The 14,776-nt window shown below is 43.3% G+C and overlaps 1 protein-coding gene across 2 annotated transcripts in view; it reads left to right on the top strand.

The window, feature by feature from the left end:
• LOC126297678 (sodium- and chloride-dependent GABA transporter 1) overlaps window positions 1–14,776 on the top strand; it is a 346,980-nt gene that overhangs the window by 252,419 nt on the left and 79,785 nt on the right. For both annotated transcript variants that reach the window (XM_049988789.1, XM_049988788.1), the window contains exon 3: window positions 14,316–14,417. In XM_049988789.1, coding sequence (XP_049844746.1) covers window positions 14,316–14,417 — 102 coding nt within the window. The remainder of the gene's footprint in view (window positions 1–14,315; window positions 14,418–14,776) is intronic.

Here is a 14,776-nt window from a genome sequence, read left to right as displayed (position 1 = left end):
TTTCTGGGACACCCTGTATACATCCACACTCTATATCAAGGAATGTGGCTCAGCAGTTACCACAATCGACTCGGATTCGGGAGGACAGTGGTTCAAATCTGCATCTGACCATCCTGATTCAGGTTCTCTGTAATTTTCCTAAATCGCCCCAGACAAATGCTGAGATGGTTCCTCTCAAAGAGCACGGCCGGTTACCTTGATCAATCTGAGCTTGCCCTCCATCTCTACTGATCTCCTGGTAGGTGGGACATTAAATCATAGTCTTCCTTCCTTCCACACTTTGAAAACCGCTGTGAAGCGCATGGTAGATGGTATTTTCCATTGTACCAGTTGTTGGGGTCTTCCCGCTCCATTCATGTATGGAGAGAGGGATGAATGACTGTCCAAATGTCTCTGTGCATGCTGTAATCTAATCTCGTCCTCATGATCCCTATGGGAGAGATAGGTAAGGGGTTGTATTATGTTCCTAGAGCTATCCTTTAAAGCCGGTTGTTGAAACTTTCGTAGGGTAGTCTGCGACTATCTTCAGACAGAGCTGGATCTGATAGGGGGAAAGGGAGGAGTTGGTACGTGCCCAGGCAGCAGAATTTAGGGTGCAGCAAATTTGATAAAAGTATGAAATATTTTTCGTGCTAAAATTTAATAAAGATAATTATTATGGAACTATATATATATATGTAAAACAAGTGCAATAAAACGTGATACCATTCAATAAAACTAAAGTTCCCCCAAGTTACCAGAGAAATGTTCTTGGACATGATGCCTGTATAGCCTATACCCTCCTGTCACATTGTATTCCATTGTTTGCTAATTGCTAATATTGTTTTACAGTATTTATCTCAATTGTTTTCTTAATATTTGTGTATTTAAATTTGTTTAACAACTGTCGTAATAATGGATGGTCGAAAACGAAGTAGTGGAGCGACGTATAGAAAAACGGCGGAAGAAAAGAGAAAAACAGTAAGTGAGGTGTTGTCCCTAACACGAAAATTGGATTCGCTTTTCACAAAATCTGCTGCCAATAATGAAAACAAAGTATCAAGTAAGATTATACATTATAAATACCATTCAGAGTGGAGTAAGTGGCCGCAGAGTAGCGTCAGTCAAAGTTGTCTACAAGCATTTTCATAATAACCTTATAAGGCTCTGGAATAAGCTGAAACATAACTTGTCAACACCAGAAACAAAAACTGAGGCAACATCTATTTTGAAGAATACGAGAAAAATCAAATTCATTGCTGCAACTTGTTCCCAGTATGGAATGTTATAAAAAAATGATTATGCCAATTGGTTTGTGCAAAGAGACCTCACGATTGATAAATCTGCTTTAAATATTCAACGCTTTATGACGTTTCTTAAGGATTCTGTAGACTCCTGTACCTCCAAAGCTATTTCTGGGGCCAAAGTATTTGCAGAAAATAATGACATATGAATGAAACTCTCAGAAAAAAAGATTACAGAAAAGATAAAAATGACCAACGAGCTTTGTGAGGATGAAGTAATCTGAACATTCACAGAAGGATTTGTTTAGCATGTCGCTGTTAAAAATAATTGACAGAGCAATAATGGAACTAAATACCAGGTTTAAGGCACTGAAGAAAATTTGTGCAAAGTTTAGTTTTTTGTGTGGTGTCCGAATTGAAGATACGGAAGTCGAGGACTTAAAAGATCTAAACAATGGAATTGGCACATACTTATATAGAAGATCTTAACAAGGAAGAATTTACTTTTGAAACTGGAAGTTTCAAACACTATGTTCTGGCAATAAGAGAGGCAAATTTAATATTTGTATAACGAGTAGTTATGTTTTATTTCCCTGTAATTTCTTTTTTACCTGGACCTTAAATCAGTTAATGTTATGAGATGGTGATATTTTTTTTCAAACTTTAGTACCTAAATTACTCATATAAAAATGTGTATCTTTATGGGTGGAGGTAAAAGAAGAGGTGGCAAATTTATGCTTGGACCCCTTCACAAAAATCCTAATTCCAGCCCTGTCTTCAAGTGTCTGCCAGTTCAGTTTCTTCGACACATCTGTGAGACTCCCCCAGAGGTCAAACAAACGTATGACCATTCATGTTGCCCTTCTGTGAATAAGTTCAACATCCTCTGTTTGTCTTACTTTGTATGGATCCCAAAGACTTGAGCAATATTCTAGGATTGGACACACGAGTGATTTGTAAGCAATCTGCTTTGCAGATGGATTGCATTTCCATTATATTCTGTCAATAAAGCGAAGTCTGTCACCTGCTTTACCTATGAATGAGTGAATATGATTGTTCCATTTCGTACCCCTACAGCGTGCTACACCCAGGTATTTGTATGAGTTGACTGATTCCAATTGTGACTTGTTAGTGCACTAGTCACAGGGTACAGCTATATCTGCGAGGAGAGAAACAATGACGACACAAGTGGGGAGACAGCCTGCGTACGGAACTTAAACCCATGCCAAAGTCGAGCAACAGACCTGACTGAACAGTGCATCCGACACAACAAGAGCAAGTCAATAGCAACCTAGGCAACATCGAAGTCCAACGAACCTTCGATTTTTGTTCCCCTTTTTTCTTTTGATTTCATTCCCCTGCCCCATATGGGCAGAGGAGGACTGGCAGCGGCACAGTCCACCGCTCTTCAGTCGAATGATACACATAATAAAAAGATGAAAATGATACATATAAAAGGTGATAAAGGGGAAAATAAGACCATAGTAAGGGGAGACAGTGTATACACGTACACACAGACATCCATGTGGGAGAGTTAAAAAAAGTCCACATAAAGTTAAAAAATACAGCTGGCAACGTGTGTAGCACGTCAAAAACAATGAAGTCGCATGCACAAGTTAAAAGTTGGCCACAGTATTAAAATACAAGAGATCGACGACACTTAAAAACCACGGCACGAGACAAAGAGTAAAAACTGCCGGGAGGGACCTATCGAGGGAGGGAAGGCCTGAGAGAAGGGCAAAAGAGGGGACAGGAGGAAGCAGAGGAGAATGGGGGCTGGAGAGGGTGAGAGGAAAAGCAAGGAGGTTGGGGGGTTTACCAAGGGCAGGAGCTGGGCGGAGTGGGGGATGCAGAGGCAAGGTAAGTCAGAAGGGAGCACAGGGATGCAGAAGGGTGCACTGGAAAGGGAGGGGGACAGAGGAGGGAGGAAAAAGCTCTCAAGGTAAGGGAAGAGGAGGGGAGAGGGAGCCCTGAGGAGCGGTAGATATCAGGGTGAAACTCATCAGGGAAGGGTAGGGTCTGGAAGTTGCGTTGAGAAAAGAGGTGGAGGGTGTGGAGATGGAGAGAAGGCGGGACACCAAGGTAAAAGTGCGGCAACAGGCTGCGGGTAGAGAGGACAGAAGACACACAGGGATGGAATGGATTGAGTCTGCGGGCAATGTAAAGGGTGTGGACGTGTTCAAGGAAAAGGAGAAGATGTGGGAAGAGGATGAGGTCATAGAGGATCTGTGTGGGGATGGGAGGCGGATATGGAAGGTGAGATGGAGTGCATGGCGTTATAGGATTTGGAGGGCTTTATAGAATCCGGGTGGGGGGAGGAGGGGGGGACCCAGGCGACGCTGGCATAACAAATGACAGGACAGATCAAGGATTTGTAGGTGTGAAGGGTGGTGGAAGACTGCAGTCCCCATGTCTGGCCGGACAGGAGTTGGAGTCTATTGTGGGCTTTGTGTTGGATTGCAAGGACATGGGGAGTCCAGATGAGGTGACACTCGAGGGTGAGGCCAAGGTACTTCAGGGTAGGAGTGAGGTGGATAGGACGTCCAGAAATAATGACGTAAAAAAATCGTGGAGGCAGAAAGAGCAGGCGATATACTCTATGATGATTGCCTGGGTCTTGGAAGGGTTGATGAGAAGGAGCCACTGGTTGCACCAGGTGGTGAACTGGTCGAAGTGGGTCTGAAGGGTACGTTGGGACCATTGAAGTGCAGGGTAAAGGGCCAAGAAGACGTTGTCATCAGCAAATTGGAGGAGGTGAACGAGCAGGGAAGGTTTGGGCATGTCTGAAGTATACAGGAGATGGAGGAGAGGGGAAAGGGCAGAACCTTGAGGCATGGCGGCGGTGGGATGGAAAGTATAGGAGTTGGTATTGTGAATAGTGGCATGGGAAGAGGAAGGAAGCAAGCAACAAGACGGATGAAACTGCTGGTAAGAGCATAGGTCTGGAGTTTCAAGAGGAGCCCAGAATGCCAGACACTGTCATAGGCATTCTACACTCCTAGAAATTGAAATAAGAACATCGCGAATTCATTGTCCCAGGAAGGGGAAACTTTATTGACACATTCCTGGGGTCAGATACATCACATGATCACACTGACAGAACCACAGGCACATAGACACAGGCAACAGATGACCTCACTGTGGAAGGAACATGATATCATTCTGACAGCACTGCAAGGTTCAATAAGAACACATAAATCTTACACAAGAACACGTTTCAGCCCACTGATATCACGTAAAAACGCCAAGCTGAAGAGCTGAAAGCCACAGCTGAGACACCAAGGAATGGTGAAGACTGTTGATGAACCCAGGCCACATTTCGTCATCCTTGCCAAAACATAACATCATTGCTTCTGCCAGACAGATATAAATACACAAGTTTCTTAGCCTCTCTATCTTCCAGTTTCAGTGCACCAGCATTGAGACAGGAGCTGTGAAGTGCTGACTACTGTTCACCAGATGACTACTATGATCAAGATTGTAGCCAGCCTGGCCTTTTGGATTTAGCTGCTGTGAAATGTCAACCTCTCATATGCTGGTGTGAAGTCTCAGAACTTTCTACCACTGGCTCACTAAGAGCCAAACTCATGGCACTTGATGCACTATCACATTGTCACTGTACTTGGGAGGCACACTAGTTGCTGCTGCACCCAACTCACAGCCATGAGTTGACACAGGTATCCATGGTCTTCCTCCAATGCAGAGGCCACATCATAACTCTGCACTGTCATTGCCATCCAAAGCAGAGCTGCTGCCCTAGTCAAAAGCATCATCAAACTGTTAGGCATCATCATCAGATGAGTTAAATGCCTGCCATCAGCTGCATGAGCTGCCATGACCTCACTGGTGGCCTTGAGGGACTGCTGAGCGATGTGAATCTGAATGTTCCACTTTGCCTGCTGTGTCCACAGCCCTCCTCACTGATGGTGCAGAGAAGACAATTTAGTTGTAAACTAAAGCTAATAAATGTATAATTTTCTAATGTGACTCATTTGTGTCCATGCCATCTTACACCTTCACCCCTGTGCTCCATATTTCATCATGCTGCATCCATAAGGGTCACAGCCCAATGACCTTACATTTTAGTGTTAGAACAGGCTGTCACCTCAGATTTCAGTGACAGTGTATTGAAGTCTGTGGCATCAATTGTTGTCAGTACCCAGACTTCCAACCTAGTACAATACAGCATGATTAGTGCATTAGTTTTTGTATTCTTGATTGTAAGGATCATGAGGGGTCAGTAGGTTTTGGCCAAGTGTCTATTTGCACTGATATGTAGAAGATGTAGGAAGTAAATGCACATTATACTCAAAGACTGCGTGTACCAGTTTGTAGTGTTTTCGATGGGTACTGTGATTTCAAAAAATGGTTCAAATGGCTCTGAGCACTATGGGACTTAACAACTGTGATCATCAGTCCCCTAGAACTTAGAACCACTTAAACCTAACTAACCTAAGGACATCACACACATCCATGCCCGAGGCAGGATTTGAACCTGCGACAATAGCGACCAGTTCCGGACTGCGCGCCTTGAAACCGCGAGACCATCGCGGCCGGCTACTATGATTTATTCTGAGCCTTGCTTACTCATTGTCTTTTAGTATATGGTGGTGATATTCACTAGTAGCACTTCTGGCATAAACTTAAGTTATTACTATTTGTATATAGTAGTGTATTTAAGTCTCTACATCATTGTTTTGGGTTTTCTCTTTTGTTTGGTTTTGTATGATTGCTAGCGGGTCAAACACATCATTGTCAACTCCATTGGGGCCTAAGCAGGAGGACACATTGAGAACTCTATCAGCTGCAGTAGCTCAATGCCAGGAGAAGATTTCAAAGCAACTAGCAAAGAGTACGAGTATGCTCAAAATGGTAAAGGTTATGAATGCTAATAATGGAGCTTTAGGTAAGCAAGAGAAAGAATAGGTTACTTGGTGGTAGTCCAGCAGTAAAACAAACTGTCTTTGTGAAGAAGCAGGAGGAATTACAGTCGAAAAGTACTTGTGTGAGGCTAGGTGAGGTGAACAAGTACCAGGAATCAAAGGTTGTGGATATTCCTGCTGTAAATTTACTTGATACGCAAAGTACTGACATTGTGGAAATAAGAGAGAGTACTGTAAATACACTCCTGGAAATTGAAATAAGAACACCGTGAATTCATTGTCCCAGGAAGTGGAAACTTTATTGACACATCCCTGGGGTCAGATACATCACATGATCACACTGACAGAACCACAGGCTCATAGACACAGGCAACAGAGCATGCACAATGTCGGCCCTAGTACAGTGTATATCCACCTTTCGCAGCAATGCAGGCTGCTATTCTCCCATGGAGACGATCGTAGAGATGCTGGATGTAGTCCTGTGGAATGGCTTGCCATGCCATTTCCACCTGGCGCCTCAGTTGGACCAGTGTTCGTGCTGGACGTGCAGACCGCATGAGACGACGCTTCATCCAGTCCCAAACATGCTCAATGGGGGACAGATCCGGAGATCTTGCTGGCCAGGGTAGTTGACTTACACCTTCTAGAGCTCGTTGGGTGGCACGGGATACATGCGGATGTGCATTCCACGGTTGGAACAGCAAGTTCCCTTGCCGGTCTACGAATGGTAGAACGATGGGTTCGATGACGGTTTGGATGTACCGTGCACTATTCAGTGTCCCCTCGACGATCACCAGAGGTGTACAGCCAGTGTAGGAGATCGCTCCCCACACCATGATGCCGGGTGTTGGCCCTGTGTGCCTCGGTCGTATGCAGTCCTGATTGTGGCCCTCACCTGCACGGCGCCAAACACGCATACCACCATCATTGGCACCAAGGCAGAAGCAACTTTCATCGCTGAAGACGACACGTCTCCATTCGTCCCTCCATTCACGCCTGTTGCGACACCACTGGAGGCGGGCTGCACAATGTTGGGGCGTGAGCGGAAGACGGCCTAAAGGTGTGCGGGACCGTAGCCCAGCTTCATGGAGACGGTTGCGAATGGTCTTTGCCGATACCCCAGGAGCAACAGTGTCCCTAATTTGTTGGGAAGTGGCATTGCGGTCCCCTACAGCACTGCATAGGATCCTACGGTCTTGGCGTGCATCCGTGCGTCGCTGCGGTCCGGTCCCAGGTCGACGGGCACGTGCACCTTCCGCCGACCACTGGCGACAACATCGATATACTGTGGAGACCTCACGCCCCACGTGTTGAGCAATTCGGCGGTACGTCCACCCAGCCTCCCGCATGCCCACTATACGTCCTCGCTCAAAGTCCGTCAACTGCACATACGATTCACGTCCACGCTGTCGCAGCATGCTACCAGTGTTAAAGACTGCGATGGAGCTCCGTATGCCACGGCAAACTGGCTGACACTGACGGCGGCGGTGCACAAATGCTGCGCAGCTACCGCCATTCGACGGCCAACACCGCGGTTCCTGGTGTGTCCGCTGTGCCGTGCGTGTGATCATTGCTTGTACAGCCCTCTCGCAGTGTCCGGAGCAAGTATGGTGGGTCTGACACACCAGTGTCAATGTGTTCTTTTTTCCATTTCCAGGAGTGTATATCAGCCCCAATTTTTTGTGAAAATGTAGAGTCTGAGTAGCTGTAGTGCCAAATGAAACAAGTGTGTGCTGTGTGGAAGTAAATGGCTGTGTCAGTAGCAACATGGTTGATACTGATTTAGGTGGAGTAGTATCTATGCTGTTGGATAATGGTTGTTGTATTGAGGATGTGGAGCCTGCACCAGATGTACGGGGAAGTACATGCTGCTGGTTTTTGTGCCATGTAGTGTGGACCTGCAGACAGTGGTTGTATGAATGGAGAATGCAGAGGAAGCTATTGATAATGTTAGTTGTGTTGTGAATGCTGTGGATAATGAAGTAGTACTGATATATTTATTTCTAAATGACACAGATTTGTCACCACTTGAAGTGGCAACATCTTCTCCTTCTCTGAGAGGGTGGGGGGGGGGGGGGAGGAAGAGAAGAAAGAGGGAAAAGATTTGTAAGGTTGATATCAAGCCAACAAGACTGAAATTTTATCACAAATGTGTGACTGAGGCCCAAGGTAAATTTGATGGTCCTTGCAATGTGACAGATAATGAGGGGAACAAAAAACTTGGTGCAATTGTTCTTAAAAGCATAGCTAAATGCAGGAAAACATTGTTTCAACCAGGGAGAATAGATGCAAGTGTTACAACATCACAAGGTTCTATTATCATGAAAGTAGAACCCTCTAAAGTGCATATTGTATGGTTGTGCCATGAGTAATTGTGTAATCATAGTTTTAAGAATGAGTATTTTAAGAAAATGTAAGGGAAACTTTTGTTTCAAAGGCAAACTTCCAGATGGTGCACAAAAACAGTGGGTAAAAGGAAACCATTTGATAGACAAAGGAAGTTGTCAAAAATGAGAAATTATCAGTGTAACTATTGAAGAGAAAGAGCAATGTAATAAAACTGTGAATCTATATTAGTGTAAAACAAGTCAACAAGGACAACATGGAACTAAGAAACAAAACAAGGACTTTGTGAGTCAGCTTTCATGATCATTTAAATGATAAAAAATTGTGCAGTACATAACTGAGTAGCTGAGAGTGCAAGTGATGTTTCACAAGAAAATGATCTTAGCACACATTTGTTAACCTCTTCACAGTAAATGAAGTGAGAGTGATTTTCTGCAAAGTTGTGCACTCTGTGATGATAATGTTTAGACTTTTAGCCAATGCCTGCATTTAGAATACAACTAGAACAAGTGAAATGGTAGATGAAGGAGCAACTGCTGCTGTCTTTAATGAAGCTTCAAATATGCATTTTTTAAGTAGTGCAACAGCTTAATGTGTATGCTTTTTGAAATTACTTATAATGATATGCAATGCATATTTAAATGTGCCCTGTTTTGAAATAACGGATGTACATAGTGAGGCAAAATCAGCATGTTGACGCAATAGATCACAAGTTCCTTCAACACAGCCATATGTACAGAGAATGTGATGATGCAAAGAAACACTTGAAATATGTATTTGCTCCTCAAGACATGATGGAAGCAGTGAAGGAGGTCAACCTAAAGTTTTCTGTGGCTAAAATGAAAAGAGAAAACTTTCATTCAATTAAAGTCAGGCAATAACACAGGACACTGTTGCTACAAACACTCAAGGAAACATAATCCGATGGAGGAATATTAGTAGAATCAGAATCAGTAAAGAAAATCCTCTAACATACAGTTCAAGTATTCACTAAAACGTGATCTTGAATTTATTGAAGTGGGTTTTAGGACGCATAATATGGATCACACATCAATATCTCTTCTGCAGCTTTTGCATCAAGATGCGTATGATCTAAAATATGAGCCGAGGTTAAATCTTCAGTAAATAAAGAACTACATCCCTCCAATTTATCATGAGTTGTATAACAATACATATCCCTTTCCCAGACAGCAGTTTCCATGGGTGTAAGAAAAGAGAGAAAAGGGCAAGCTGATTGTCATAAAATTGATGCTTTTTAAAACGCTGCTGATTCATGGACAAACCTTTTGGTCTCTAGTAAATTCATTATATTAGAATTCAGAATATGTCCTAGAATTTTGCAGCAAATTGAAATTAAAAATATTAGTCTGTAATTTTGTGGGTCTGTTCTTTTACCATTCTTATGTAGGGGATTCATCTGCACTTTTTCCAGTCACTTCAAACTTTGCACTGGATGAGAAATTTGCAATAAATACACTCCTGGAAATTGAAATAAGAACACCGTGAATTCATTGTCCCAGGTAGGGGAAACTTTATTGACACATTCCTGGGGTCAGATACATCACATGAACACACTGACAGAACCACAGGCACATAGACACAGGCAACAGAGCATGCACAATGTCGGCAGTAGTACAGTGTATATCCACCTTTCACAGCAATGCAGGCTGCTATTCTCCCATGGAGATGATCGTAGAGATGCTGGATGCAGTCCTGTGGAATGGCTTGCCATGCCATTTCCACCTGGCGCCTCAGTTGGACCAGCGTTCGTGCTGGACGTGCAGACCGCGCGAGACGACGCTTCATCCAGTCCCAAACATGCTCAATGGGGGACAGATCCAGAGATCTTTCTGGCCAGGGTAGTTGACTTACACTTTCTAGAGCACGTTGGGTGGCACGGGATACATGCGGACGTGCATTGTCCTGTTGGAACAGCAAGTTCCCTTGCCGGTCTAGGAATGGTAGAACGATGGGTTCGATGACAGTTTGGATGTACCGTGCACTGTTCAGTGTCCCCTCGACGATCACCAGAGGTGTACGGCCAGTGTAGGAGATCGCTCCCCACACCATGATGCCGGGTGTAGGCCCTGTGTGCCTCAGTCGTATGCAGTCCTGATTGTGGCGCTCACCTGCACGGCGCCAAACACGCATACAACCATCACTGGCACCAAGGCAGAAGCGACTCTCATCGCTGAAGACGACACGTCTCCATTCATCCCTCCATTCACGCCTGTTGCGACACCACTGGAGGCGGGCTGCACGATGTTGGGGCGTGAGCCGAAGACGGGCTAACGGCGTCCGGAACCGTATCCCAGCTTCATGGAGACGGTTGCGAATGGTCCTCGCCGATACCCCAGGAGCAACAGTGTCCCTAATTTGCTGGGAAGTGGCGGTGCGGTCCCCTACGGCACTGCGTAGGATCCTACAGTCTTGGCGTGCATCCGTGCGTCGCTGCGGTCCGGTCCCAGGTCGACGGGCACGTGCACCACAGGCGACAACATCGATGTACTGTGGAGACCTCACGCCCCACGTGTTGGGCAATTCGGCGGTACGTCCACCCGGCCTCCCGCATGCCCACTATACGCCCTCGCTCAAAGTCCGTCAACTGCACATACGGTTCACGTCCACGCTGTCGCGGCATGCTACCAGTGTTAAAGACTGCGATGGAGCTCCGTATGCCACGGCAAACTGGCTGACACTGACGGCGGCGATGCACAAATGCTGCGCAGCTAGCGCCATTCGACGGCCAACACCGCGGTTCCTGGTGTGTCCGCTGTGCTGTGCGTGTGATCATTGCTTGTACAGCCCTTTCGCAGTGTCTGGAGCAAGTATGGTGGGTCTGACACACTGGTGTCAATGTGTTATTTTTTCCATTTTCAGGAGTGTACAAGGTGAGTAAGGGGCAAATGCTGTAGAGTACTCATTCCAAAACTCAGCTGGGGTTCCATCTGGACCTTGTGACTTACTTGTTTTCAATTCTCTCTGTTGTTTCTCTTATTACAATGTCATCATTATGAAGCTCTGTGTGATGGTCATATCATACTATGGTTGTTGTCATATCATCATGTGAATGATTTCTTAAACACAAAATTTAAAACTTTGTGTTTCATTTTGCTGTCTTCTACTGCCACATGAGACTGGTCAATGAGTAGCAAGTTGGAATCCTTAGACCCACTTAGTTATTTTATATAGGATCAGAATTTTCTCAGCTAGATGTTTTGCTAATATATGACAGTAGTAACTGTATGCTTTGTGCATAGACATTTTCACAGATGCACAAACCTCTCCTAACCTTTGCTTTTTATCACTGTGTGTTCTCTTTTGACCCAAGAGTACAACGGTCTTTACTTCCTCAGAATTTTCTTCATTTTGCTGTTAAACCACAATGGGTCTTTTCCATCCTCAGCCCACTAACTAGACACATACTGAACCAAAACACAATTTACAGTCTGTTTCAACTTTTTCCCATAATTCCACTATACTCATCAAACTGGAATTATGTGATGTCAGCTCATTGTCTAAGTGAGATGCTTATAACTGCTCATCTGCTCTTAAAGCAGAAACACTCTCCTTGCCTTCACGACAGATTTATTAACCTTCATAACAACAGTCATTATTATGACATCATGATCACTAATCCCCATAATACTGGCAAATGTAATTTTTTTTGAAGTTTTCCCCAACTAGTGCCAAGCCAAGCCAAGGCAGGCTTACACACAGTGTCACAACTGAAATGATAAACAGGCAGGAGAGCTTATACTGCAATATCATGCCACATAACTGAGGCCATTACCACATATTGCTTGAGCAAGATGTCTGAATTGCCAATTCAGCAAAATGAGCTCACTGTATAAGGAACGTAACATCATTCTGATAGCACTGCAGGGTGCCATAACAACATATAAATCCTACACAAGAACACATTTCAGCCCATCAGTATTACAGAAAAGTACTAAGCTGAAGAGCTGAAAGCCATAGTTGGAATGCCAAAACACAGTAAAGACTGCTAATGAACCCACAAAACAAGGCTGGATGCTGTCATCCTCATCAAGAAATAACATCATTGCCTCTGCCAGACAACTATAAATACTTGCTGTCCTGAGCTCTTATGTCTTCCAGTTGCAGTGATATAGCATTGAGGTAGGATCTCTGATCTCCTGGCTACTGTTTGCCAAATGACTACTACCTTCGAGACTGTAGCCAGCCTGGTTTGCTGGACTTGGCCACTATGAGTTGCCAACATCTCATCTGGTGATGTGAAGCCACTGGGAGCCAAACTGCTGGTGCTTGATGTACTATTACACTGTCACTGTACTTAGCAGATATGCTAGTTGATGTTGTCCTTGTCTCACATTTGTGAGTGGGGCCCTGGTACAAAGACCATGCAGTAACTCTGCACTACCATACTGTCCTATGCAGAGCTACTGGAAGCTTACTGGGGAACTGTCTATGCAGTCTACAAGTTTGCTCTATTCAGAAGTGTCACGGAGCTGTTGGGTATCACTGCCAGAGGAGCAATGCCTGCCACCAGCTGGGCTGTCTATCCTGCACAGCACTGCTCATGCTGCATGAACTGAGATGATCTTGCTATGGTCTCGAGGGACTGCTGCACTGTGCATGTCAGTGCATTCCACTCTGTTTGCTGTGTACACAGCCCTCCTTGTTATTGCTGCAGAGAAGGCAATTCAATTTTAAACCAAAGTTAACAAATGTATAATTCGCTAGTGCCCATGCAGTCTGACAGGTCCTCACCACCATGCTGCACACTTTGTCATCCTACAACCATAAGGATCACAGCCCAACAACTTTATCACTACTTTGCCTTGTCTGTTACAATGGCTACCACCATGTAGAAACATAATACTTCAACTGAAGACACATCTACCAGTGCCTGCACTGGTTCAGGGCCCCAGCCTGTCTCTGACAAAATGCTGCTAAGTACCACAAATAGGATAAATAATTTGAAATAGTAGGCCACAAAAAGAAAAGAAGAAAAAGTAATAGTACACTTCATATCCCAAAAACATACTTAGAAAATTCCAAAAATTTGTATTAAGGTGTAACTCATAGATTTTTTTGCTCTCTATATAGCACTTTTTAAGAACTTCTTTAACAATCATGATGACACAACTAGACTAAAAACAGCTCATAGAAAGATCTGTAATACAGTATTGTATTGTGTAAAAGTTATTTTAAAATATTGCAAGCAACTCACTTTGAAAATGACCAAAGATTTCCAGTTGAAATATCGTAACAATAATTAATAATATCCCTAATGCAAAAGATGATGAAATATTCAATCCACTGGGAAAACTTCAGTGACTGTTTTGTGTTTTTAATGAAGTGTAACAATCAAGCTTCAGTTGACACACAGTTTTCATTATTTTAGTTGATTTTATCATTATCATGACTGTTTAATATGTCACAGAAATCAACAGTTCTACATTATGGTAACATTCTTTCATAATTTACTTTCCAGTGAGCTCACAAAACCAGCAGCTCAACTTGAGAATAGCCGTAAGCTCGTTAGCCAAAAGATGTCCTGGATGCATGCATCAAAGATGATGGACTAATACAAAATATTCTGTTCACTAAAGAGCATGATTTAGAATTTTGAATGCAGAATATTCTAATTAGCCTTTTTTGTTATGATCAAGAGTGAGCAGCTTAATTTTTATCTTTGTGTTATATAATTTTGCACATGCCATACTCTCACTCTGTCAAAGAAATTAAAATTAATTTTTTATGTCATACACTACAAAATGAGTTGCTTCTTAAGGCCTAATTCGTAGATAAAATGAAAGTGTAGGAATATTAAAAATACATCTACATTACTTAATTAATGCAGTGCATGTATTTTCAGGTATTGGATATGCAGCAGCAGTAATGTCTTGTTGGATGAACATATACTACATTGTCATCCTTGCCTGGGCCATCTTTTATTTTTTCATGTCACTTCGTTCTGGTAAGTAGAAACTGTATATATATCACTACATGTACCTACAATCAATTTAAAAATAAAGACAATATCACTGCTATTGCATGTTAAATGCAATGAAAAATAAGATCTAGAACTGGTATACTTTACAAATTTTTTGGTGCTGATTTACGTTTGACACAAACAATGTCAAGTGACAGTTTCAGACATATTAACGTGAGAATAGCAGGCCCTATACAACAATGCATAAGCCAAGAAATTAGTGGGAGACATTGTAAAATTTAATATTATATTCTGACTAACTATCAGTCACATTACTTAAGACTAATAAAAGCTTTGATTCACTATATGCTATTAAGTAAATACAATTAAATATTTCATATACA

This window comes from Schistocerca gregaria, chromosome X (genome assembly GCF_023897955.1).
Source record: "Schistocerca gregaria isolate iqSchGreg1 chromosome X, iqSchGreg1.2, whole genome shotgun sequence".
NCBI lineage: Eukaryota > Metazoa > Arthropoda > Insecta > Orthoptera > Acrididae > Schistocerca > Schistocerca gregaria.
This window is presented reverse-complemented; position numbering and strand designations above follow the sequence as displayed.